This window comes from Coturnix japonica, chromosome 10, assembly GCF_001577835.2.
Source record: "Coturnix japonica isolate 7356 chromosome 10, Coturnix japonica 2.1, whole genome shotgun sequence".
Taxonomy (NCBI): domain Eukaryota; kingdom Metazoa; phylum Chordata; class Aves; order Galliformes; family Phasianidae; genus Coturnix; species Coturnix japonica.
In genome coordinates, this window is record NC_029525.1 from 598,927 (window position 1) to 626,215 (window position 27,289).

General features: G+C 48.7%; 1 protein-coding gene across 4 annotated transcripts; it reads right to left on the reverse strand.

Annotated features, from left to right (window-relative positions):
* On the reverse strand, positions 1-27,041 carry TRIP4 (thyroid hormone receptor interactor 4). Of its 4 annotated transcripts, none has more exons than XM_015872322.2 (13): positions 26,908-27,041; positions 26,040-26,206; positions 25,675-25,811; positions 23,823-24,050; positions 22,872-22,950; positions 20,953-21,082; positions 20,543-20,758; positions 19,959-20,085; positions 19,005-19,192; positions 17,979-18,103; positions 17,142-17,233; positions 4,259-4,361; positions 1-193 (listed from the first exon to the last, which is right to left on the reverse strand). In XM_015872322.2, exons 1-13 carry the CDS (start codon positions 26,991-26,993, stop codon positions 126-128), a joined length of 1,746 nt encoding a protein of 581 aa, XP_015727808.1. In that variant the 5' UTR covers positions 26,994-27,041; the 3' UTR covers positions 1-125. The 4 variants fall into 4 exon arrangements, with proteins under 4 accessions (XP_015727808.1, XP_032302848.1, XP_015727809.1 ...); XM_032446957.1 differs by having other exon boundaries at positions 26,965-27,022; XM_015872323.2 differs by lacking the exon at positions 4,259-4,361.
* Between the last annotated feature and the right edge of the window lie 248 nt (positions 27,042-27,289).

A 27,289-nucleotide genomic window follows, 5' to 3' on the forward strand; every position in this document is an offset into this window, starting at 1 on the left:
TGGGCTGGGACGCATCGCTTTAATGCTGCCCGCGGACAGACGCGGCACCGCGCGACGACGCCGTGTCCGCGTGCACCGGGTGCTGCCCGCATTGCTCCCGCCGCGCCATCGCTCCACGGGCCCGGTCACGCCGCGGCTTTCTGCTTCATTAACCCCTTCTTCGCTCCCTGGTGGATCTTTGAGTCCAGCTTCCCTGTAAAGAGACAGGAAAAAAATAAAGAAACAAGCAACCCTCATCATTCTTTATTTTTAAATGCTATTTGCAATGCAAATCAGCTGGAGGCAGCGAGGTCTCCTCGTTAGTGTGTTGCTGTCACATTCAATTATCGTGCTTGAGGAGCCAGGCGTTCCCAGCCGCCATGGCTTCCCTGCGCAGCCACCGCACCGACATGGGGGGGCTCGGGGGCTCCCGTGCAGAGCAAAGCTAATAGTCATCCAGCACTGCTGCTGGGGAGCCATGGCTGCTCAGCGCGGCGTGTGCCGGCCAGCAGACACAGCTCACACTGCACACGGGGGCAATTCCTATGGGAAAGCCAAAATGTGGGCAGGCTGGGTGGGCAATGTGCTGCCCGGCCCTAACAGCCTCCTGCACATACCCAAACCCAGCCGCAGTGTGGTCAGCAGGGATCAGGGGATGCGATGCACCAGGCTCCGAGCTGCTCCCACTGTCAGCTGGCACCAAACTGAGCAAACTTCTCACTGCAGCTCAAAGATGACTCCAAGAGGGGCTTTTCCAAAAGCAGGGGGTTACAAAACCCCTTGTTCCATCACAACTTCCCTGAATCATCCCCCTCCTTCAGCTCCCAGGTCAGCCTTGATCTCAGTTGGTGCAAAAAATACAAAGCATGTGAACAAGGGTTCACATATGGGGTCAAAAGTGGGAGCAGGGACTAGACATCTCAGAGCAATGCTGAGGATACAGGGCATGGGCACAGCTCCTCTGTGCAGCTGCCACCAGCACCCAGCAGCACACCGGGCACCCTGTGGGCACAGCCAGACTAGCCAGAAGCGACACACCAACCCTTAAGTCACCAAACCGGGGGGATTTGGCAGGAAAGAAGGGCTGATTTCACAGTGCTCTGTGCTCTGCCAAAGCTGTGTCACATCCGGGGCTGTTAGCGTTATTCTTAGTGTGACTGCCCGCTCCTCCCAGGCCCCAGAAGTGAGCAGCAAGGTCCTCTGCTCTATCAGCTGGCAAAGATAAAACATCACATGGGTAACCTTTAAGAAAAGGCTAAAAATAAGGCAACAGCCCCAGGGTCTCCTTCTCTTTACGCTCAGTGATTTAAGGACTCTCTCTCATCTCACTGGCAGCACCGTGATGCATCCCCTCTCCCCCCTTCTCACCTCTGTGTTGCTCAATGGGGGCTCTGGGAAGCCGTGCCCAGCTGCAAGGAGATCTCCCACAAGAGCCACAGCTGAGCTTTGTCCTCACACAGTGACACTAAGCAGGGATATGTTTGGGGAAAGCCACGGTCACAAACGTGACACAAACACTATGCCCATCCCTGCCATGCAAACAATAACCCTGGCAGTAAATTGAGCTCTGTTTCTTTTTTTCCTTCCCCGGGCTGCTAGAAATGACTAATTTGCAATGGAGAATCATTCAGATGTCATTGCGGTGAGGTCCATGCTGTTATCTGGCAAGAAAAGCTGCTCCGGCTTGGCTTCCCAACAAGACAAACTGGCATTTTGTCACGGTCGATCCGGGCTTCAAGATGAGCTCAGGTGGGGATGTGAGCTGCACTTCAGACTGCATGGGATGCAAAGCTGGAAAAATAGCCTCCTAAAATAGTGTGCCACCACAACAAGAGGGCGACGGCTTCCCTGCTCCTTTCCCATCCAGCACAAGGCTCATATGAGCGACCCAGCATGCCGCACACAGCCTGCAGGGGACATGCAGCTCCTGTGCTCCCGTGGCAGAGCTGGTGAGGAGGAGGGCAGGGCAGGCAGTGGGAGTGAGCAGCCGCCAGCACAGCCAGCTTCCTTCCAGGCTGTTAGAGCCATCCTGCTCCAAGCAGGAAACTGTCACAACACAAAGGAGACGATGTGACAGAGGGGGGGTCAGGCGGTGCCCTGACCAAGGCTGCGCAGAGGCAGATGTGTCAGGGACAGGGCACAGGGAGGCTGAACGGGAGCAGAGAGAGGCTAAAAAAAACCGTACAGAAAGGAGGACGTGGCCCTGAGTGCTCATCAGCACGTTGGGAAAGACCTGTCCCTGGTGGAAGGACAGTGCCACCAGCAAGATCCAAGACCTCGCATGAGCTCTGCAGCTGCAGATCAGCAAGAACTGCTTGCTGCCATTGGCTGAACACTCCTCCAGGATGCTGCTATAAAGGCTGGATGATAAACCACATTGCTTTGCCCCTCTGCCTGCTCAGCACACGACGGGTATTTGCCAAATGCCCAGGGAGAGAACACAGCTGAGGGAGAACCTGAGCAGAGAAGGGGGGAGAAAACCCTTGAAAACAACACAGAAAACCACGCTGGGCTTCAAAAGGCCTTATTAACAAGTCCTGAGAAACCCTGCTGCTCCAGTGCCGCTACATAACTACTCCCAGAGAAGCACGCTGCAAATGAGAAAGGAAAGCCAGCCATCAGCTCCGCTAAACAAACAGCCAAGACTATTTCTGCTTATGCTGCTTTTAGCCTGTCAAATTAATTTTTCACATCCCCTGAAAGCATGTTCGGTGCCTTCCCCAGGCTGTGTGGTGAGGAGGTTGCTAATAAGGACAGAGCTGACTGCAGACTCCCCAGCTGCTGCATCCATCCTCCATTCTTTTTACAGCAGTGAGCAGGAATAACTGGCAGCCTGCGGAGGGCTGGTGGCTCATAAAAGGGACGAACAACGTTGGCAAGCAGAGTGCAGGCAGATGCTGCAGTGCTTCACCACCAGCTCTTCCAGGACACCCCATCCCTACTGGCCTGCAGTCACACGTCCATCTGGACCTACAGCCCTGGCTGCTTCAGGTCACTCCTGCCGACAGGAAAGCAAGCAGCCAGCATGGGCCATCCTGAACATCATCGCAAGATGCTCGTCTTGTGAGGACAAACTTTGGCAGTGGGACTGAGTGCACCCTCATTAGTTTGCTGATGGCACTGAGCTGAGTGCTGCAGTTGATAGGACAGAAGGAGGGGATGCCATTCACAGGAACTTGGGTAGGCTCACACAGTGGGACTACATGAACCCAATGAGGTTCAAAAAGACCAAGTGGGGGTGCTGCACTTGGGTCGGGGCAATCCCAGGTATGAATACAGATGGGAGAACTCCTTGAGAGCAGCACTGCAGGGAAAGACTTGGTGGTTCTGTTGGATGAAAAGCCACACACAAGCAGCAGTGTCCATTTGGAAGGTCCAATGGCATCCTGTGCTGCACCAACAGAGGGCTGGCAGCGGGCAGGGAGGACACTGCCCCCTCTGCTCTGCCCTCACTGTGCCCAGACCTGGGGTCCCAGCACAGGAAGGGTTTGGAGCTGCTGGAGCGGGGCCAGAGGAGGGCACGGAGATGCTCCGAGGGCTGCAGCACCTCTGTATGGAGACGGGCTGAGGAGCTGGGGGTGTTCAGCCTGGAGAAGAGAAGGCTGCAGGGAGACCTCAGTGCGGCCTGCCAGGACTTGAGGGGAGATTATAAACAGGAGGGAGAGCGACATTTTACACAGGCAGATAATGACAGAAAAGGAGAATGGCTTTAAAGTAAAAGAGGGAAGATTTAGGTTAGATGCTAGGAGGAAATTTTTTACATAGAGGGTGGTGAAGCGCCCACTGCTGCCAAGAGATCCCATCCCTGGAGGTGCTCAAGACCCTGGAGGTGCTGGTTGGAGCCATGGGTAGACTGATGTGGTGGGGGACAGCCAGCTCACAGCAGAGAGTTATAACTGGGTGGGCTTTAGGGTCCCTTCCCAGCCAAGCCATTCTGCGATTCTCTGACTCCTGCCTCATGTCCCAGCCCAGCCTGCAAGCACTCGTGCCAGAAGCAGATCAGCTGCAGACATGTGTTTCCTCAGAGCACATGAGCACCATGATTCCCAAGTGTTTGCAGAGGCAGGAAGAGGCATGTATTTGGAAGGAAGCAACATCTGGGGAAAGGGGAACCAAAGACAAAAATATTACAGATGTATTTAAATCATTAAACAAACACCTACAGATCAAAGAGCACAGGGCAAAGGTTGTGAACTCATATGGCAAAGGCAAGTAGGGGTGGTGAGAAGAGCAGGCAAGAAAGGCCAAGGAGGGCATCTGTGGAAACTTTACTACTTACAGATTTTGGGCTTTCCTTTGATGGGAAACTTCACAACCATCTCCTGGGGATTAGTGCAGATAAAGACAAATGGAGACCCAGATTCCTGGATCAAATCCGGATACTGTGAAACACAGACACATGCACAAAACAGTCAGACAAACTGCAGTGGGTGTGAAAAGATCTCAACAGTGAGGAGCGGCACAAAAGGAAACACTTCAAGCAAACCATTACTGAGGAGGCGTAAAACAGAGTTTCGCTGGTACAGAAACAGCTCTGCCTCGATGCCCTTACACAGCTTGGGACAAGTGAGGTAGATGGCTTAGAAAAGCTGGCTGCCCCATGACAGAAACTTCAGTCTACTGAGAGATTTCATTGCAATGAAAGCACCGAGGAATTTTACAGGGAGAGGATAAACACAGAGTGCTCCTCTTGTTAACCGTGGTGTAAAGAAAAGAAATAATGCTCAGTGCGGGAAGCACATGGAAATGCTGTTTGGATGCAGCTCAACCCCACTCTGTGCACAACTAAAAACAAATGTAAATACCAACTCTCCCTTCAGGTCCTCGAGGCGCTGCAGGCCTAGTGCTGGCAGGTGTGTGCTGAGTGGAGGAACAGGGCAGCACAGGAGCTGCAGCCCAGGATAAGCCTGTTCAAACACACAGCGGAAGCGGTTTCCCTTCCATGGGAAAAATGCCTTATTTTTTCTCCCCTTGCTTTCCTCAAGCAGATCCATCGAGGCTGCTATATGCATGGGACAGGATGCCAGACCAGATGGAGCAGTGTATCCTGGCAAATCCCCCATTTGTTCCTAACAAATGACTTCTAGGCAGAATGTTTGAAAAGCTCTCCCTCTCTGGCCGATCTGCCAAGATGGGTTTGGATGTGTCCTCAACAGCTGGGCACGGAGAGCAGAGCAGGGAGCAACCCACTTTTCCTACGTCGCAGCAGGGTTTGGCAGCACTGCCAGCAGTTAAGGGAGATTTACAGAAGCCTGACACCAGGAGTGGATCAACTGGAAAGCGTTTCCAGCCCCCTCATTTTACAACAGCATGGGCCACGTTTGCTGAGCAAGAGATGTATGTGCACTTAGCTGCTCTGTGCAACACCTGTGCTGGGAGAGAAAGAGCCACGCTCAGCTGTGAGGCCTGCAGATGCCCTGCTGCGCTGATCTGGCACTGGACAAGTTTCTTCCTTTTATTTTTTTTCCCCTAAGCCACATTACTGGACTTGCTTCCACCACTTTGTGCTGATGCCAAGGATTTTCATTTCCCATCTGCAGGGAGGGAGGATTGCAGAAGGTTACAAAGCACCAATATGAATACCCTGAGCCAATGCCTGGTGAGTGTGAAGTGCTAGCGAGAGCAATAAAGCCAGGCTATCGTACCTGTGACTACTCAGCTTTCCATAACCAGGGACTGGACTTTCCCAGGGCCTCTGACGACCATAGAATAAATCTGCAGGGCCAAAGCCACCATCCTAACCGTCTGATGACAGAAGTGATGTGCCCCTGCTTTATGACACTTGGTTTGGCCTCCATTCATTCAGGTTGTGTGTCCGAGACCACAAAGGTCTTCCCAAACCTCTCCTAGGTGGACCTGAATGCTACAGTGCTCCTCTGACATCTCACAGGAAATATCCCCTAACAGGCATCAACAGCAGCCAAGCTTGTTTCTCCACTGACAGATCTCACCCAAAGCCAGGATCAAATCTTCAGCTTGAAAAGCTCAGCCCAATCCCAAGGCTGAGATGGAGGCCACAGATGTGGGTTGGGTTTATGTTTCCACACCACAGCCTTTCATCTCCTCTCCCAGGGTACGTTTCTGTACACACGCCAAATCTGTGCAGTGTCAGTGCCCTGCATTTTAAATCCTCAGTCCTTCCTCTGGCATCTCAGACCAGGAAGCAGGGAAGGAGCCCCCCACCAGGATGCGACTTTGGGTTTCCTACTGCACCTACCCCCAGATTCTCCCACACCATCCTCTCCTATCAGTAACAACCCGCTTGACTTCTGTTCTGATCACAGACATGGGCATCAAGATGGGAAATGCTTACATTTGTCTCCGTTCAATTTTCCACAGTTGCCCAAGTGCCTAATGAGTAAAAACCTCATTTCTCAAAGTGCCATTGGCACTTTGGAAGGCTTTTAATGACATTTATGATCCTCGGCTGCTCTGAGAAAGTTCTCCTTCTGTTCAGTTTTATGCAATTCTTCCCACCCAATTTCCTCCTCAAACAATAACCTCTCCCTAAAACACTTCCCTAAGGCATCAGCGTTTCCATCCTACTGTTTTTATCGACTGTCTGCAGCTTTTCTAGACCAGCAGCTGAGGGGTCAGTGCTTCTGCTTAGGACTGCCAGAGGTCAGCCGAGGCACTCTGCAATCAATAAGCTGACGAGGCTGAGAAAAAATTTGCTCCCAACTACTATACCCCACAGAGTGCAACCACCGCCCTTCAGCACTTCAGCAAATGCAAGAGTGTAGGAAAAGGCCAAAGACCAGGTCTGCTGTGCAAGAGAGAGGAGAGAGACCACTAAAGAGGGCCTGCAACAGTTGTTTTTTTTTCTTTAGATAAATCTCCAGGGTGAAGAGAGAGGGCAAACCACACTGCTTCAATTCAAGAGACCAAGATTTCAACCCAACTGGGAGCCTGATGGGGGAATGTTCCCCAAACCCCAGTTCCAACTGCAGTCACCATTTTAATCTTAGGGGTGTAAATAAGATGGGTGTTAGTACTCCAGGGCTTTGGGTTTCCCTTGGGAATTGATTCAGCGTTTAAGGAAAGGTGGCTAGAATGAGCTCCAAGTGAGTCTGGAAGCCAGCTTGTCCCTCAACCCACCCCCTACGTCCACAGATGAGCCATAAAGCTCTGAAGAAAGGGGCTGCACAATGTAACTGCAGTGCAAAAAACCAATCTGGTCTCCTTCCAGCCCTTCTGCCACTCTGTACCAGGCTTGCAAGATGGCTGCTCGGAAGGCAGTGGGCATCACGGGCTGCAGTTTGCCAACTGCTGCTTCAAGCCCCCACGTCTGCTCTGCTCTGCGCATGGCTGCGTCACACAACTGCTGTGCTCCCCTCCGCGCTCACCCCAGCAGCAAGCAGATGTAAGCTCCCATCGTCCCTGCAAGCACGCTGGCCAGGCTTCAATTTGCTGCTAACAGGTTTGTAAGAGCCGAGCTGTGAAGAGATTAGCAGAGAGGAGGGGGGGAGGAGGGAAAAAAAAGGAGAAAAAAAAGGAGGTCTCCAGGCAGCTTAACAGCACAGAGAGCTGGAGGTTAAATGGAGCATCTGAGCACAAGCTGGAAGGCAGAGCCGCACTGGGCTCCTGTGAAAGCCAGCCACCAATTCGCCAGCACCCGCCCTCTCTGTGAAGCTGGTGCTTTGAACACACATTAAGTGGCTATCAGATGTCCCCAGCAGCCACCCCAATCAGGCTGCAGGCAGGGATAATTGCTAATGAATGTTCCCTACACTTTGCTTTCACCGTCCCTCATCTCCCATCACCAGCTTGTCACAGCCAGAAATAGCAGCAGGCCTCTCTGCTCCACAGCCCACAGCCAAGAGCAAAGCAGTTGCTCAGAGTCAGCACGGAAACAATCCCATCCTCTCCAGCATTAAGAACACCCTCTGCAGCGTTTTCCCCCCGCCAATCTGCCAAGGGAACTATTTTCTCCTTAATGAAGGTGAAGCCTGTGGCTGGATGTGGGGCCACGCAGGCATGCTGAGGCGCTGCTGGCTGATTCTCAAGGTGATATCCCTGTTTTCCCCTCATCCCTGTTCTTTCCAGGGCTCCCACTGCAAACAATGAGTGAAGTGGGACAGCCACTGTTTCCTTGGGAACCCACCGCGCTGCCCTTGGGCCAGACATTCACCCTCTGCGACAAGATGCATCTGCTCCAAGCAAAGGGGACGGAAAGTACCAAAGGGAAACATGCAAACCCGTCGCTAAGGAGCCGAGCTCTGCTCCGAGGGACCCAGCGGAGGAACAAAGACGCCATGTGCGACGGAGCAGAGGTTCTGTGCGGCACAAAGCGCAGAGCAAAACCATTCCCCAGAAGCTTCATGGTGACCTTTCAAGCTCCTCTCGCAGTCTTATTAAAGCCTCCAGACACACGAGCTGAAGGAAACAAACAAGAGATCGAAGGCTAAAAATACAGAGTGGAAATTGCCCCGGCATTTGTTTTCCTTTTTCCCCTGCCTGCCTGCAGCCCGGAGCCCTGCAGTGCAGCCCACTCTCCCCCACTCATCCCTGCAGGCAGCCCGGCCTCGGCAGAGCATTGCACGCTGGATCCTCTAGTCCTGCCGGGCAGCCGCCGTCCGCTCCATCTTAGGGCTGGGGGAACCAATCCAGACAGGGCTCTGTGTGGAGGTCATGCCGTGGGGGGGAGGCGTTGTGTGGGGTCAGCGGTGGAAAGGGTCAGATCATTTTCCTAGCGTCCCTCCTTGGAGCCCAGTGCTGGTTCAGGACACCAGTCACAGCCCGGCCTTCGCCTCCCCGCTGCTCTCCAAGAGCTTCAAAATAAAAGAGGCAGCACTGGAAAGCAAAGCTGTCTGGAAAGAATAAAAGCAAGCAGAGCCCATGTGTTGGCAAGAGCGCTCAGTTATTCCTCACCGTAAAACACATTCAGGGGGGAAAAAAAAAAAAAAGTAAAAGAAAAAAATCTTGGCAGAGATGGTGTCCCTCTGAAAGAGCAGGGCTGCTGTAAGCAGGGCCATAAATCAGCCATCCCCAGCAGGCAGAAACATGCACTGGGCTCCAAGAGCTGCTCGCAGCAGCCTGGCTGCAGGCGTGCGAGGAAGCGGGAGGTGCAGGAGGTGAAGCGCTGCCCAGGACAGCGCGGGGAGGATCCTGAGCTCTGCTGGCCTTCACACAACTTACTGCCCTCGATTGGTGGGAAAGGCAGATCCACTCTTCTTTCATGCCTCATAAGCTTCATAGCTGTCAGACTAACATAACAGGTAATTAACTACTAAACAGCCATTTTCTCCTCCTCTCCTGAGGGAAATTGCTCACCATTCAGCTAGAAAATGTTTCTTTAGCGGTTTGCAAAAAGAGAAAAGAAAGTCAGTAGTTTCTGGCAAGCAACGGGGCTGTGGCAGCCAAATGAGGACGGTTATGGCAGCACTTGCAGCGTGGTCACCAGCCCCATGTGCATGTGGGACACAGGAGAAATGGAGCTCTCAAAAACGAGGGCAAAGACACAGAGCTGGCTGTGCCACTGCCAGTCCACCGAGTGCAGCCTGCACACCACTGGCAATAACCCCAGCTCCTGCTATTGCAAAAGAGAGGCTCAGGTACAACTGCGGACAAAAAGGACCGGCTAATGGTCCCGTGATGGTGCAGCAAGTAGGAGTTAGTTCACAGCACGAAGAAAAATCCCTTCTTTCTCGCTGCATGGAGGACCAGGCTTCAGTCAGTCAGCCTCCACGCCCAAGCAGCGTCCTTCCTTCCTCATCGCTCTTCCAAGGACGGGCATGCTGAAGCATCTTTTCCCCATCTGTCGTTCTGACAGCAGCAGTCTCCACTGCCTCGTTACATGGACGTTTGCTTTTGAGGATTATCAAGCCAATCTTCCCAGCCCAGCCTTCATTCTGAAGCGCTCCAGGGCACGTTTGCGCAGCAAAGACGGCACTGACTGGCAACAGGAACCATTGCCCGAGCCAGGCAACGCAGGTTTGGGCTGCTCTGTACGATCTCTTCCTGGCTGCTGGCCTCACAAAGTGCTCTCAGAACACCAAGAGCTTCACACTGAGCCTTGATCTCCCTCCCAACGCTGTCTTGCATCATTCTTCCAACTCTGAGCAAGTGTTCAGCCCTCTTCTTTTAAGCACCCATTCTCTGCGCCTCAGCACAGGCCAAACAGGATTCTGGCCCATGACAAACATTTTCCTAAACAGAAATCCCAAAGCAGATCCAAACTCTAGAAATACCGAATTTTCTAGCCTGAGGCAGAAACATCCCGTGCTGCAGCAAACAGGCGAGCAAGGAGCTCTACTTGCAGCTCTTGGTCAAAGACCACCACGTCAGCACAGAGGAGCCGCCCCAGGAAGGCTGGCTTAGAAAAGAGATCCATAGCCACAATGCAAACCAACACAAGAGGCAAAAGGAAAAAAAGCTGTTTAGTAAAAAACAAAAACAAAAGCCAGCAGCCAAACTTTTGTTTGAAAGCCTGTCAGGTCTAGACTGCAACGTGTGAGGAAGGAACAGCTCAAAACCACAGCTGCTAATGGTTATGGATTTGGCAATCAAAATGTCTTTGTTAAAAAAAAAAAAGTTAACTGCCTTACTATTGAGGTTACAAACCGCAGCCTTGATGCATTGTTGCAGTCAACATCCTCCCTGCTGTTTTTGAGAGCTTACATCTGCTGCTGGCAGATAATGTGCTGGCATTGGCTCCCTCCATGAGAACACACAAGGAATTTTGCTAGCCAGCCTGCCTTCCTTTTCCCTTCTCCCCACAGCCATGCCTGCCGGTTGTTGCCTGTTCTGCTCCTCACATGCTTGGCCAGTAGGCAACCAGACGCGCAGGCAGCAGGCTGGTATCACCATGGGATCCTCCTCCAGACGGTCTGAATCCTCCAGTGTTCCATGCCTCAAGTTGTGGTTCTGCTCCACGAGCTGTACTTTGATTCAAGGGGCAGGGGAGGAAGCAATTAAAACGTAGCAAGCAACAACAGGACTTTGAAACGTAGATGTAATACTGAAGTTCATTCTAGTGCGCTCGATTTAGAATCATTGAGCCACAGCAGTGGAGGCTGGGCACATCACGGCCAGAATCAGCCTGTGACACAGAACCCACAGCCACCAACACCCTTCTGTGGCTCGGATCCCGCCCATGGTAAACCTATGAGCAGCATGAGAAGGACCCAAGATGTTTACAGAATGCCTGACAAGCACCAGGGAAAACAGGGGAACTTGGAAAAATATTCAGTAATGTAACAGGCTCAGCTGAAAGAACCATTTCATACTCCAGTGTCAAGGGAGCGTGGAGGCAGGGCTAACCTCAGCTGCAATGCAGCCCCAGCGCTTGAGCTGTCAGACAAAAGCACGGCAGTGGGGAGGAGAGGCAATGGGGAGACGAGGAGAAAACAGGGCACCTGCTTCTGCTCAGAGCACCTGCACCCTGCTAGATGCAGCCAGGCATTTTCAATCAGCTCCACGAAGTCCTTACTTCTTGCTTTGAACCTCTGATTTAAAGACTGGTACAGCTGAGCTCAGCATGTGAAGAAGATTAAACCCAACTATGGTGAACGCAGCTCAGCACAGCTCAGACATCGCATCCCTACCCTGCTTCCTTCCAGCAGCTGCTGCTCCCCATTGTGATTCTCGCTGCTGCCGCCAGGCTGCTGGTGCCATTGATCTGGTCACTGAAGCATCGGGCTATTTCTCACAGCAGAACCAGGATTTGCAGCTGAGTGACCAATCTGTATGGGGCTGTGAAATCGATGCTGTGCCAGTCAAAACTGAAGCAAGTCAAGTCTTTGGGCTCTCGGCTGTGTTTTGTAGCTGGCAGTGCCCTGTTTAGGATCACTATCTAAAGCACAGTCACGGCTCAACCCAGCTGAGCCACAGCTGGGAAGCCAGGGCACAGGGAACCTGGCTTGAGGTCAGTGTTATCTAAGCCTCAGTTTCAGGATTAATAAAACCCAACCACCAAGAAGAAGGCAAGTATCAGTGACCGCATCTGAAAGGCACAAATTCCCAGATCGCTGACTAGTTTGTTGAAATGGTAGCAGAGGCTAAGTCCACAGTCATCATTAATTAAGTCATATGCTTCAGCCTTGGCTTCGCTCTTTTTCCCTAGGGTCCACGAAACCAGAAGAGAGGGCAAGCTAGCCTCTATCATTCGATTTCTTTGGCATGTTAATGCATTCCTAAATTAATCATCATCAAGTGACAATCTCTCCTTCATCTTAACAGAGTGAGCAGTGGCCTCAGTAAACCTGCTGGCTTATGCAAGGCAGCTGGAGCAACAGAACAGCTTCTGATGAAATCCAAAGCACTTCACATACAGAAAAACTCCCCCATCTCTTACCGTCAATAATCCAAACCAGCTGCGTGCCTACTCTGCTTCTACAGCCAAGAAGCAGAGGTGTTTTGTGTCCAGAGGAAGTACAGGGAGGAACTGAATAAAGACACGCATCACCTGTAGTCCCTGCAAACCAGACTAACACTTAATGGTAATTGGATCTTGCATCAGGCTTCATGTGAATGACAAATTCAGCTTAGGAGAACTCAAGGCCTTTCTGCTGGTTACAGTCAATAACAGCCACCTAGACATCTTTCCTTTTGCACTAACCTGACCTAGTCCACAAAACCTGAAACCCTGTTAAATTCATTCATTTGTAGAGGCGTGATAACCAAACCTTGGGAACCAGAAGCATCTCTTTGGTGAGAGTAGGCAAAGGAGTCTCCGGCCATGTGCATGGGACAGCTACACCGCTGCAAAAAAGAGCCTCTGTCTCACCTGCAGTTTGTGCTAGGAAACCTTTACGAAGGTCCTCAAGGAAAGTCACACTTAAATCTCTATATATTCATAATGTTCTTCGAAGTACACTTCAACATACGTGTTTATGTTCCTCCTTCCCATTAACTTATTTCTTGGAAAAACACCACTAGCATGTTATTGTTCCTTTATTTGCAGATTATCTGAGAAGGCACTCTCCGGATTCTAAACACAGAAATTTTCTACCTCCCTCCTTCATTCCTACAGTAGAAATTAAATCACGTCCTGTACGCTTAGTGCCCAATTCTCTCTTTGTTTTTTGCTGTTATTTCCACTGGGGAGCCAAGAGGAGGACAAGAGATTAACCGTAAATTTCCTGAGGGGGAAAAAAGAAACCTATTTAAATGATAGCTGCAATCTCACGGCACAGAAATAGCTTAGACACGTTCCCTTGTGCAGATTTAGGACACTAAGCGATCACCTAGAAATGAAAAATAAACACTTTACTCCTGTCAAACATAATTACCTGATATTTCAATCCGAGATTATAGCTACCACTAGGTATCAGTATCAGTGTGTACTCGCATTTAAAATAAGTCCAAACACACCTATCAACGACTAAAATAGCAGCAGCGGAAATGTTCTTTTTCCAGTTAAAGTAACAGTCTCTCTGATCAAAGTCGTTAGCAAAATGAACATGGACTTCAGAACGCATTAAAACAGCATAAATGTAAATAGTTCTCTGCTTGCTTTAGGCTCCTGCCAAGCCCTGCCCGCACCATCCCATGTTTCCTCAGTTACCAGCGCTGAAGTCACCAGCACCTAATGCAGGAAAAGAAAGGCAGCTCCTTGCTCTGCCTGAGGTGTTGGTGATGTCAGCCTGCAGCAAGGAAACGCAGTCATCAAGGCTCAGACCTTGACAGGGGAAAAGTTTACAGGTCACCTCCAGCACCAGAATCATAACAAAGGAATCATTCTGATCTGAACCAGTGCTTTTTGGGTGGCTGCCATCAGCAGGAGGAAATGAGTCCAGAAGGCACTCCAAGGAGGTGCAGGATGCCTGAAGTACTGCTAGAAACACTGGGATTTAAGAGCCACACAGAAAGCAGCTTTTGCTTCACTCCCCTGTGAGCAAAGCGAGCTTCACCGAGTGCCTTGGGTGGACTTTCCTGCCCAACAGTAATTCAGCTCCTAGAGCCGCTTCTATCAAAAGATCTGAGTGATGAAATTAGGTGTACATCACCTCTGAGAGGAAAGCACTGCCTTATTTCCCACGTGGGAATGAGTCCCAGAGGAACTTATTGAACCATAAGCAGCATAGCTGGGATTAGGTCGATGTCATCTGGCGTGATGCTGACTTCAATAACAAGCACATCTCTCCTCAGCAAACATCCTCCTCTGCCAGATACTGCGTGCAACATCTCGTCCTGTCATCGCTTCTTACACAGCCTTGCAGACCTACAAACCACTTCAGCAAACCAAGCCACCTTCAAACACTGCAGGTTGCAGGGCTGACCCCCGTGAAGGGGTTACATGCAAGGCCAGACCTGCATGCCCTGTAATAGCATGGATAAGTAACCAGTCCCTAACAATAAGGCAAGCACTTGGGGCAGGGATTTGCTCCGACTTTGATGGTGAAAGCACCACAGTTTGATTTTGCTTTTTGAACTCAGGTGTAAAAATACATATAAATTAAATGAAGATAACAACAGAAAAATACCAGCATGGTGCCACCAACATCTTCATTAACAACCTAACAGAGGATGCAAACAGCTAGGAAATTAGATCTGCGCTGAACAGGGAGCGGATGATAGCATCAAAAGACAGAGAAGTATCAGAAAAATCACAGGAGGGATGTATCAGCAAGAGCCTCCCTTGCCTAGTGGAAAGGATGGTCACAAGAGTCAAAACCAACTCCTGTGGCTGCTGGAAAACGCAGGGTCAGCATCAAACAGCAATGAGCACCACAGGGAACTATTTCATCTTCAGCTGGTGGGTACAACCCACAAACACAGCTTGCTCCGTGCTTGTGAAATTATTTCTTCTGGAAAACGCAGAAGCTTCTAATAAAAGTTGGGGAAGAGGAAAAATCTGAGCCTGAGCACAGTGCTTGAAAGGAGCTCTGCAGTGGCTTTGTCTCTGAGAGGTCTCTGTGGCAGCATCACATTGCCTTACCTGCTAACACACTGAGGCTCTTTAGAAAATTGCCTGTGTTTTTTTGTGTGCCTTAAGTGGGGAGATAATAGCATTGGCCTTTTCTGCTCCCCCTGAAGCTAGAAGGAGACCGTGTACACCAAGTAATCGCTGGATTACACTGCTGACAAGTGGCTTTGGGGCTGCTTGCTGATAAACCTGGGCTGAATCACCAGTGCGATCAACAGGGATTTCCTGCTCCCAGCAAGACGCAACCTGGATTTCTGAGCTGGTGCTACACGCATCCTTGTCTTGCTAGCATTTGCAATTAAATTAATCTCAGCTTCTTCCAGATGCACTTGCAGCTCAAGCTAGTCCAAAACCGCTCACATTTTCTCATCATCCAACTTCAGAAGGATGCTCAGATCTCCGAATTCAGTCTTACAAGCTAGAGAAATGAACACTGCATACACTGAGCCTGGGTAAAAAGATTGACAAAAACACCGTAAGAAGATAACAAATTAGGAATTATCAAAACTTTGTGATGTAGGAGCAGCAAAAGCCAGAGAGATATAAACCCACATCTGCTATAGCTTTGTGGCACCAAGGAGAGAAGAAAATCTCTTGCCTATAGGTGTGATAACAACATTCCTGGAATATGCTACTCTTTTCCTGGTGTCTCTGCAGCCAAGTGTTGTCAGCAAACCGAGAGTAATTTACAGAGACTATTCTCTACTGTGAAGTTTCGCTGTGGGAAGATTAAAAACTAGTTACAAACATCTTGAATTCAAGATTTTTAGAAGCTGTAGCAGCCATTTTACCAACACCTAAAGAACATGCCCACAGTGGAAGAAGTGGAATCATGGATGATGATGCACGATATAGGAAAAACAAAAAAAAATCCTACACTGACCCCAGAATTTCTTCCTCTACACTCTGCCCAGATTTGCTCCTACACAAAGGCCAAAAGCGCCCGCAGACTGCTGTATTCCTGTCCCAAAGCTCCCTCTGCTGCTCATACTCTAACCTTTCCCCTTTCCTGAGAGAACTGACCCTGACCAAAAACAACCAGAAGTGCTCTCTTCAGCTGTGGTTTCCAGGCATCTATCTCGTAACTTCTGCTTGCTAAAAACCTCAAGGGTACGGGAAGGCCAGAAAAACACTTTATGAGAAACTGCCATCAGCCACTGATGCCTCTCCAACTCTTTGTGGGCTAGAAGGCACTCATCAGTCTGGTGTATTCTTCTCCTCTGTCTCAAAAGTCTGTCTTGTTCACTATCAAGTGAACTTGTTGAGTTGTGGCAGATCCTATTAGATCAAACCCAGCTGTACATGGGGCAGTGGAATGAACAGACAGCACTGAGAACAAGCCTACTGTGCTTAGTGCTAAGTGCAGACTTGGTAGATTAATAAAACACACCCTGAGGAAAGCAGCTGCTCCAGGTCTGGGGCACGGAGTCAGTCACAGCATCATTGAACAGAATCAGCCTTCAGGAGGTCTCTGATCCAACCTCATTAAAAAGGAGAAGCTTGTGGAAAAAATCCTGAGCACCAACACCTGTATTCGGTCTCCAGAGAGATTATGAGCCAACTGTCACTGAATTTTGAGTGCAATAGTCCAACCTGTTTTTAACCCTAACAGTTCTACCCAGACATGTTTGGCATATACGCATGTTGTAGGAGTCTCCAATGACAGCCTTGCTGAATGGAAAATCTCTAACCATTTGATCATAGAGAGTTATCAGATCAGTCAAAAATGCTTTAAGTAAAGTACTCTCTGAGATAGAAAGACCAATGTAGGTATACTTCCTGGTTGGAAAAACATTGAGTAATTCTGTCAGCACCTCGTGCTTAAGAGAAACAATCAGTGCTTTAGAATAAGTCGTATTCAGGTGATATTAAATCTCTGAATTTGCCAAATAAGGATAAAAACCAGAAACACAACACCCACGGTCTTCTGTTGCACATCTGTCCACACAAGGGAAGCAACAGCTGTCAGGAGCCTTTGCAGCACGATCTCTCAAGCCTGCGTTAGTTTAATTAAACAGCAATGCATCCTTATTGAAAAGAGTTTCATGGTATGTGAGAAACTAATTTCAACTGAGCCAGAGAGGCTGACCATAGGTTTAATCCTTATAGCCCACCATTGATGAAGCAGTTTATCTTGCTTAGCCACACAGAACTGCATGGTAGAAGCATCTTCTCTCATCACACTTGAAATTCTTCATCTAATATCTTCCCTAGAGTATCTCAGAAAAGCGAGTTACGCTACTTGAAAAAGTTTTCCAGAAAACGAGGCTTGTAAAGGTTTTACTGCACTCACCTGCTCATTAAATTGCTCTTGTGATAAACAGTCAGTTATGTCCACACAGCCCAGGAGGCACCCTGAGGGATAATCACTCGGAAATTCCACATCTGCATCGAAAGAAAAAGATTTGAGGCAGCCCCCATCTCCACACACACTGCTAGGATCTCTCAGTCCCCAGGTATTCCTCCCTCCCTCAACACACCTGTACTTTCTAAGGCAGAAGAAAACAAAGCAATTTTAACATTTTGAAGTTCTTTTTTTCCATTTTCAGAAGGGAAAGAGCACACTGGCATAAAGCATGCGTGTATTGCAAATGATAAAGGTTGTACATTGCTCTCCCTACACATCCTCAGCTTGCGTGACATTCCTGCACATGACATTTCACTTGGGCGATCTGCAGCAACACTGCACAAACAGCAGGGCACCCACCAGCATTCGCCTACCCACAAAAGAACATTTATGGGGTCACCTGCACCTTTTCCATCTTGATTCCCTCCAGGTCAGTATACACAAAAAGCTTTCAACATCCCTGTGAGCAGACGGCAGCACAAGCAACTTCACACACACACACAAACACACCCTTGGTATCTTGTTGCTAGAGCCCAGTCCTTTGCTGTCAAAACTGATCAGGGAAGTCAGGCACAATTGGCCAGTGTTTGTGCTTGGAGTATTTGAGCAGCCAAAGGATGGAGTGAAAGTCTGCCACCATACCCATTCAGTTACAAAATGCACAAAGAATTTCAAGAACAGAAAGTAAAAAAGTGAAGCAGTATTAACTGCTCAGCAGAGAGGGCTTTCTGACACTGCTCATTATGTGGCTCAGTGTACAAAGATCCAAGGAGAGAAGTTCACCTTTCCGAAGCAGCATTCTATAGGTGTTCTCCAGTTCAGAGATCTCCTGAGGGGAAGGTCTTTTGGCAGTAGCTGCAATCCACAACCGCCCTCTATGAGAGGAGTACCAGGTCCTGCCCTCCACCCTAGGAGAACAAAGGAGAATTTAGGACTTAGATTTCAAGAGAATTCCCACACAGACTGACTTTCAACCCGATGTTTCTCTAGGTAATTCCTGTTGCTAAACTTCGCCCTGACTACATAAACCTCAAGCAACGTGTCAGAACTACAGAGAAAATCTGAGAATGGCAAGAAATAATGCTACCAGCAAAGCAGATCTTCGCTTCTACAGAGTAACAGCACAAAAGGACATCAATTTCCTGTAAATAAAACTTTGGAAGTGTGCAGGTCAATCTGCTTGAATAATTCACTTATGAGCTCCAAAGTTGGCTCATTTGAGCATACGATCTAGGGAGTAACAAATGACCATAGACCAGTACAGAGCAGTCCTTAGCTGTGGATTTCAGCATGGCCATCAAGCACCAATGCTGCACCTGTACCAAAGCAGCCCAGACCACCTCAGTGCAGAATTCAGGGCATGCTGAAATGTACAGCATCTTCAGCTTGGGAGAAAGAAAGCTTTGCTCTCTAACACAAAACATTATTTGAAGGAAAGAATAAAGGTTAAAGATGATTCCTCATTCTATATTAAAGGCAGGAAAGATGAGTTAACACACCAGGGATGCTGGGCTGAAGGAGCTTCTCTTTGGAACCTGACTCCTAGGCCAGAGGAGAAGTTACATACAAGGTATAGGGAGGTGTTTTTTTGGTTTGGTTTAGTTTAAACAAAGCCTGCTACCACTACTGGCTTCTTTATCACAGACAAAAAGACCAGAAGAACATTTTCAGCCTATTTACCTTTCACAATCCAGAAAGGTATGCCCTGACTATAGCACAGAGAAATGTCAGCACCTCTCCATAGCCTGAACCTTCCAGTTTAGCTATTTTCATGAGAAATGGATTCACTGGGCTTCTCCAACATTTTACCTTTTGATTCCTCTTATGAGCAAGGAAGCCCAAGGCTGGTGCATGCTGAGGCACCAACCATCATCTGAGATTTCCTGTAACTCTCGGTCCTGAATCCGCAGCCTGTTCCGCTCTGAGCCAAACTCTTCTCCAGCACCCATAGAATGGGTAGCTCTCCTGTGTGGAAGCAAGCCAGTTTGGTCCACCCACTTCAGTGTTCAAAAGAAACAAGAAAAAGGTTAGAACCTCTCTAGTAGCAATATATATCAAAGTATAAATCCTACTTAGAGCTTTCCTTCACTTAACGATAGTGTTATATTACTCTTACTGGGATCATTCATCCTTCCCTGCAAAGAGAATGCTGCACTTGCACACCGTACTTCAGTAGTAGGAAAGGCAGAGTGAATCCACGCTGTGTGGCTTTTCCTTTCTGTGCACCACAGCTGAACTACAGATTTAAAGAATAAAACTGCATGCTGGTGTTTTAAAGTATTCATAGGGAAATACAATTTTCAAAGCATATTCACAGCTGTCAACACTCAAAACTGGTAATCATCCTGCTTCCAAAATGCTTAGCACACACCAATTGTATCATGATTAAAGTAGAATTAGACGCTAGAGATTATGCCCATTGAGATCAGGAAAGCTGGCAGAAAAGGCTTCATTAATAGAGCTGAAAAGCAACACAGCCTTAGGCTGACTCAGAGAAATTCTTCCAAATTCCTGAAGAGGTGGCAGGAGACTACAATCCAAATAAATCAAACCTCCTGAGAGCAGGGCCAAGAGCAGGGAACTGGCAAACCTTCTCCATCTCCAACTCAGATGGCAAACAGGGATCTCTGAGACAGGGGAGGAATGAAACACTACTACAGGGACACTAGAATTCTTAGTTCTTAAGCACAGCTCTCCCCAAGTTAGTCAGAATTCTGCTCTAAATCAGTTCATCTCATTCAACACAACTCAACTCATACTGACCAAAGGAGCAGGCTGAAGAAGATTGGGATTCACTAAAACATCAGAACTCAAAGTCATCGTTGCTTCTGGGCTGGCAGATGGCTTGTTCAGCGTGCCACAGGTAATAGCTTCAATACTTTCATCCAGTCTGCAAGGACAAACGTGAGGCATGAGAATTCCTTCTTTCCCTCTGGCAACATCCCTGCACAAACACCTCTAACCCAAGTCTTTCTTTTTCTTTTAACCACCTTCCCTAAGCTAGATGATTTCTTGGCTTTAATTTCAATGGAGCAGAAACTCTCCCAGGTTGGAAGCCAAGATTAATTGGTTCTGGTGAAATAGTTCTTCTGTGACAACTTTACAGGGAAGATTTATGTCTAGGAGGTGCGTTAGCTCTGCAAGTCTCACACAGTCAGGCTTAGGCAGGGATCTCAGCGGGTCTGCACTGAAAGATTATATGTCACAAGCCAAAAGACCCTGCAGGTAATGTGGGACTGCATCCTACAAATAGAGGTTCCCTTCAAGAGAACAGCTTGCACAGCTGTCCTTACACTTACTCTTCCAGATTCACCTGTAGCAACTGTCTCCTCCCTGCTCTCACTTACTTGCTGTGGTATTCAGCCATCCTACCGTCCTCCTCCAGGATCTGCCTTCCAGCAAAGTCTATGGTGATTTTTTTGGCAAGGCGGGAGGTGTGGCGCAGCTCCTGCAGTTCCTGCTCTCTCTTCTGTAGGGCCTCCCTCCGTTGCTTAGAGAGCCACTGGTTGGAGTCCGTTGCAAAATAATCCGATTCGTCGTCAATGACCTGGGTTCGACGCACGCTGGTGAGAAATAACCACAATGGTAAAAGACTCAGCCAGAACAGCACCGTGTGCCCCAAACTTCCCTTCCTTCCTGCTCCCTTCTGCTCTCAGGGATACAAAGCAAGGACATCCCAACAGGACACACTGGAGGATTTAATTCTTGTTCTAATGAATGAAAACACCAAACTTCAGTTCTCACAGCTGGTACTTACCTCGTCCTGTCAAACTCCAACAGCTTGTCTTTGTGTTTCACAGCCATCTCCAGGCCTGCTTTCAGTCTAGCTTCTTGCCGAGGCAGTAGGTCTTTGCTTATGGCATCCAAATTCCCTGAACTTTCAGCACCTGAGATAGAAAATAAATTACAGCCTCAGGGAAAGCCTGGTTGTTTAAAGCCCAGTCTCAGTGGGGCTGGCTACAGACATGCCCCTAAAATAAATGCAGTTCCTGGAGTGAAAAGAAATACCTTGAATCGACATCACCACCTATTGAAACCAACTTCTGACCAACTCCAGTCTCTTTCCCAGAGTTCCTCCTCCCAGGAGGAGAAAGCATTTAAAACTTAAGTGACAATGTCTAGGCAGTGTTTAAGAGACAAAGTCTTGGTCTTTGATTTTCCTTTGGCCTTTTGCAATCATTTGAACAGTCCAAGCTCTGCCCATTGTCAGTGCAGGCCTTGAGGGTCCTCCTAAATGCCAAATTATCTCCTAAGCATTGTCACCACTACAAAGAGCCTCTAGTCACAAGCCATGGATGACAATTGCTAGTTTTGCACAGAGCAAGCCTCGTGTCTGCTGCTGAACAAGCTTCTCACAACCTAAATCTCCCCACACACAGCACACCTCAGCAGGTTTGTGACACCAGCTGTTGTTAGACAGAAAGAGAAACAAAAATATATTACCAGCAATAATCTCTTATTTCTTACCATTTCTGGCTAGAGGCCAAAACCCAACCAACGAAACAAAAGGAGAAAATGTTTGCCTCACAGCAACAATGGAACGAGCCAATGTATTTCACAGAGGACAACACACAGCATAATGCCTTTATTTCAGGGAAACAGAAAAGCCTTTATTTCCCTGTAGCAGCCAATCCACATTTTTTTCCCCTCCTGAGACAGTCACTCACATTTCAGCCTTCACCTACGCAGACAACACACAAAGCGAGACCCAGCAGAGACAGAAGCCCAATAAAACAGGTAAGAAAACAGGATCCTGAAGTGCAATGGGATCTCTCCAGGAAGATTATAAACAGGCTGACTCTGACCAGCTATTGTTCCTGAGGACTTACAGGACCTCCTGCACATCAGCAGCTCTAGTCAGATGTTGACACCAAGACCCAGAGTAAATACTTCCCCGGTTCCTCAGCAAAGTTTATTTTTCAACCAAGAACACTGTGACCTTGGCTATATTCCAATTCAACTCAGAGAAACATCCCCATAATGCACAGGTCTTCACTGGGAGACTGGGTATTATTTCCTTGTGTTCTCCTTGTCTCCATTCTTATTTTTAGCTCCCAAGATAAGTGTTAGATGAGAGAAACCATTAGAAAATTTTAACCAACACCTCTCTAGCCCCGGTAAATCAGATAGCAGCCCTTCATCTTCACAGCACACATTCCACCCAGGACTTATCCTAATTTTCAAGGACTGCTGTGGCGATCCAGTTCAGATGATTGATTCAGGAATGCCTGACAAGCGGCCCTCAGGCCTCTGGGTAAGGACATTATAAGCTGCCATTTGACACTTGCACTTATCACCACCACTGATGTCCAGAAATGTCACTGAGTGCTTGCTGAGGGTATACGGCATGCTGGCTTCTCAGCCACCTTTGTAATGCCCACCACAGACACCATGCAGCAATGAGGGCAAGTGTCACAGGGAAATCTGAAGCAAAAGTAATCCATCAACTGCCCTGGCAATCTGCATCTCAGAGAAACATTCACACACCAGCTCATAAGAAAGAATTTCCCTTAGACTTTGCCAACAATTCATTATAATCATGACTTAAACAACATATACAGCAAGATAAGCATGCACTTGCTTCTACACAAAGTCAAAGCAAGCACAACGGGCAGCACAGTGAGACAAAGCAAAATGGGCTGGATTTATTACTTTAAGATATGAAATGATACTAACCTGCCATGAGCTTCTTCAGCAGCTTCTGGCTCTTGTTTGAGTCCCGCTGAAGAATGTCCTGCTCTTCTTTAGTGCACACCTAAGTGGATACAAAGGCTAAGGACACTGTGTGGCCAACCGGCTTCAGAGCCTGGGACAGCAGCTCAAGGTGAGCTGCTTAAAATGGCCAGGATTGCCCATACCTTTATTACTTCTGTGTTATCTACATGGGGAGAATCCTGACAGCTTGTTCTCAACTAACAACAATCTGTGCGAGCTGTACAGCCTGGTTCTGTGGGCAGACACACTGCTGAGCCCTCACAGAGGACAAGACGCACTCAGAAGTTTCCTGAGCAGATGAACAATGCTTAACTCACAGTCCTGTTCTGGGCTGATCATATGGAGATAAAGAAATCTTTGAAAACTGCAGCCAACCTGATTTCAAACATTTTCTACATCCAACCAATATCCTCTCTCTGTGGAGGTTAACTTTACTGAATCTATAGTCTTTAGCTTGCCCTTTCTCCAAAAGGTGCCCTTTCAACCAAATGCAGGACATAAAAAAGGAGATCCCAAATGATGCTGGCCCTGTCCTCTCTCCTGTCTCTTATAGGCCAAGCTGGGCTGTGCCCAGGACAAGGCTGAAGCCTGGTACACATTTTGGACACTGATCCAATGCAGGAACAGCCCTAAGAGTCAGTCATAAAGCAGGTAAGCTCCAAAGTGATGCAAATTATGAGGGAAACCTCTCTGCTCTCTTCACAAAAACACAAAAGTGACTTGAAGCCATAAAAGTTCTTCCCCTGGCAGCAGATGCCACAGGTTTTTTCTTGCACAGCTCTGGCTCTTGGGGCACTTTGCTTAGGGAGCTTTGATCCGAGACAAGAAGCTAATTCAGCACATTTAAAGCCCCGAGCAAAATATGATTCTATGTAAGAATGGCAAATAAAAAAACAACACCTCACTACTAACCAGTGAACCACAAAACAAGCAGGGTCCAGAGCCTTCCTGCTCACACACAATGCGTCCACAGACCAAGCAGTTGTTGATAAGCTTGTGTTTCTGGCCCAAGCATTCGCAGGCATGACGGCCAGGGATCAGGACAGCCAGCCTGTCTTGCCCTTCTTTGGTGTACAGGCTGACATATTTGGTCTTTTTCTTATAGGAATTGCTGCTGCTTGTAGTGCTGTTCTCCTGTGCCTGAGAAAAAAAATAAAGAAACAGTGTTCACACTGTAATACTAGCAGCAAAGGGAAAACACTCATACTTGACCAGGCTGAGAAGACTCAGATAATCTCTATTCCACCTAATCAGAATTAAATTTCACCAGGTCTAAATCAAAACAACTGAAGGAGAAGCTTAGACCTATCAGAAACAACCCGAGACATCTCAACAGAGCAAGGACATGAGGATGCTGCAAACCCATTTGATCTCTTTGCTGCCTCTGCAAGTTGAAATCACTTGTGTCTAGATGGCAGGTGCGCTGTCAGTCCTGCACACATGCAGAGCTTTTCCATGTTCTGAACGTTCAAGTTTTTCGCTGTTAACATTACTCTGACAGTACTCAAAACCGGATGCTTTGAAAGTCAGCACAACAGACTCCAGACAGGAGTACAGGGCACCACCCCTGGTAGGATCTTGTACCAGCTGCATAAGTAAGCTATCTTCCACACACTCTGGAAACCTCTTGAACTGCTTTCTCTGCGCTGTATTATATTACCAACATATATCAGGGAAGTTGAAGTCTCCCAAGAGAACGAGTGCTGGTGAACATGCAACTTCCACAAGCTGCTTGTAGAATGCCTCATCCATCTCTTCATCCTGATTAGGAGGTCTGTAACAGACCCCCAACAAGATGTTGCCCCTGCAGGCCTTCCCCCTGATCCTTACCCACAGACACTCAACTTTATCATTCCCAACCCCGAGCTCTTCAATATCAAAACAGTCCATAATATAAATGGCTAAACCACCACCTTTCCTTCCTTGTCTATTGCTTCTGAAGAGCTTGTAACCATCTATCACAGCACTCCAGTCATGGGAGCAGTCCCACCATGTTTCAGTAACAACAATTAGGTCATAGCTCACCTGACTCACTGTCACTTCCAGCTCCTCCTGCTTGTTGCCCATGTTGTGTGTACATGCACTTTAGCCAAGTCATCCGCCTCACCCATAGCTCAAGCACTGTTACTCCAGGCTCATCTCTTGTAAGCTCTGTTTCGTCCCCTTTCCCCATCGTAGCCAGTTTAAAGCTCTTTTGATAAGCCCTGCTAGCTCCTGCGCTAGGATTTGTTGCCCCCTTTGAGATAGGTGGGTTCCATGGATGGACAGCAGGCCAGGGGCTGAGTAAACTGCCCCATGATCAAAGAACCCAAAGTTTCTGGTTTGACACCAGCCTCTGAGCCATTTATTCATTGCTTGTGCTTTCCAGGGCCTGCTCCATGTCCCCCACGCCCCTTGAAGGTATAGAACAAAAAAATCATTTGAGCTCCTGCTCATTCAACTAAATGCCTTAAACCCCTGAAACCACTTTTCATAGTTCTTAGGCTTCTCTGAGCAACTTCATCACTGCCCGCCTGAACTATGAGTAGGATAAGTTGACATGTTTCAAGCACAATGCGATGCTTTGCCCACATTCCTTAGTGCCACAGACTTCAAACCTTCACTATCACTGTCCCCAAGAATATTTTTCGCCCCATGGCAGGAAAAGACTCCTGTATACAGAGTGAGAACTGCCTGCATTCAGCTTCAAATGGAGTGGCAACACAGAAACAGCCACCACGACACATAACCATGCAGTCACTGCTCATGTACCAGATGCACCCACCTTGGCTAAATCAAGGGGTGTTTTTACTTCCTCCACATGTGTGCTGGGCTCCACATATGCAGGTGTTTCCTGTTTATTCCTTCCTTTGCGTTTCCCCTTTTTTGCTTGGTCTCCAGCACGAGGTGCCTCTGAAGTCTCTGCAAGAGCATGTAAGCACAAAGAAAGACTCAGAACAAGCAGCAATGGGATCAATGGGATGCCCCTGAACTCCCGCATCCGCTTGGGGAATAGAAATTGGCTACATTGAGTCACAATGTACAGAGACAGGACCACCCATAGGCACTAATGGTAAATGATTTTCTACAAGCAGAACAATCAAGATGAGTTTACTTAACATTTAACTCCTCCCTCCCCATAGCACTCACCATCCTTTTTCTGATAGGCTGGTAAGGGCTCAGCAGCTGGCTGTGACGACTGCTGCCATCGAGACAGCAACTCTTCCACAAACCTCCCCTTCCTCCCCTCGGTGCCCTGCAGGAGATCGACCACGTACTCACGGATCTCATCCTCACTGGTTATTGACAGGATGTAGCTGCAGGAGGGAGGATGGAGAGAAGTGGCTTTTGTTGTCGGGACTCCAATGGCCTGATCACACAGAGAACTAGTAGAACTTATCTCCCCTCTTCAGATCAGGTTTTTGTGGAGTTTATAGTAAGGTTTTCTAAGATAAATGCTTAAACAGATGCATGAGGAAACCCCTTGTGGCTGTTTCAGTTAAACCAATAATGAAGGAAGACAAACTGACTTTTTTCCTCCACTCTGGACTAAGTGACAACCCCACTGCCCCATAATAATAGTAAAAAATGATCAGCAGGATGCCGTTTGTGTTGCGTTATGTAAAAAATCCCTAACCCTAAGCCAACAGAGAAGTTCCTGCTTAACCACAGAGCCCACAGTGTGCTCTTCTTAACACACACCGTGCTCAGTGCCAAAATCAAGGGCAGCCCAAAGCACAGCAGTGCCACAGAGCCATCAAAGTCCCCCGAGAAGAGACAGATGTCGGGTTCCCTAAACCCTTCCTAACGCCAGCTGCCGTGCTGGGTCACACAGCTCTAAACGCAGGATTCCCCGTCTGTTCATATAGAGGATGCGAACGAGGAGTCAGAACCACAGGAAGGGACGTGAGGAGGCCATGAGGGGAATGGGGACCCTCAGGAGGGACGAGGGACAGGAGGACCAGGGAACCGGGACAGAACGGGATGCAGGGCGGCCCGTGCCGGCGGGCAGGCTCACCGCACGACCTCCTCGCCAACGTCCAGCCCGAAGTCTCCGCGCAGGCGCCGCACGCACCAGTCCAGCAGCGCGACGGGCACCGCCATCTTCCAGCGGGGACGGGAAATGGCGGCGCACCAACGTCCCCCGGAAACGCGGCCCCGGCGCTCCCGTTCCGCGGGGTGAAGGGCCGAGCGGCGCTGCCCTCACACAGCTGCTCGCGGTTCGATTCTCCCCGGCTCTGGGACGGGTCACTCCCTCAGGGCTTTGTTCCGAAAAACGCAGCCGGTGTACGTGTATCCCGTACACAAACATCGCATAGACGCATCCTCTTTTATACGAAGTAACGGAGAAGGGCAGCACGGCTCGGTGCAGCCCCGAGCTGTGAGGAGCCGAGTAGCGG

Excerpts from the sequence above, each read along its gene's own strand:
- TRIP4 (XM_015872322.2), bottom strand. The coding sequence starts at position 26,993 with ATGGCGGTGCCCGTCGCGCTGCTGGACTGGTGCGTGCGGCGCCTGCGC. Across the intron at positions 21,083-22,871 it reads GCTGAAGAAGCTCATGGCAG|GTGCTGAAAGTTCAGGGAAT; the intron begins GTTAGTATCATT and ends TTTCTATCTCAG. Across the intron at positions 4,362-17,141 it reads AAGAGCAATTTAATGAGCAG|TATCCGGATTTGATCCAGGA; the intron begins GTGAGTGCAGTA and ends TGTGTTTCACAG.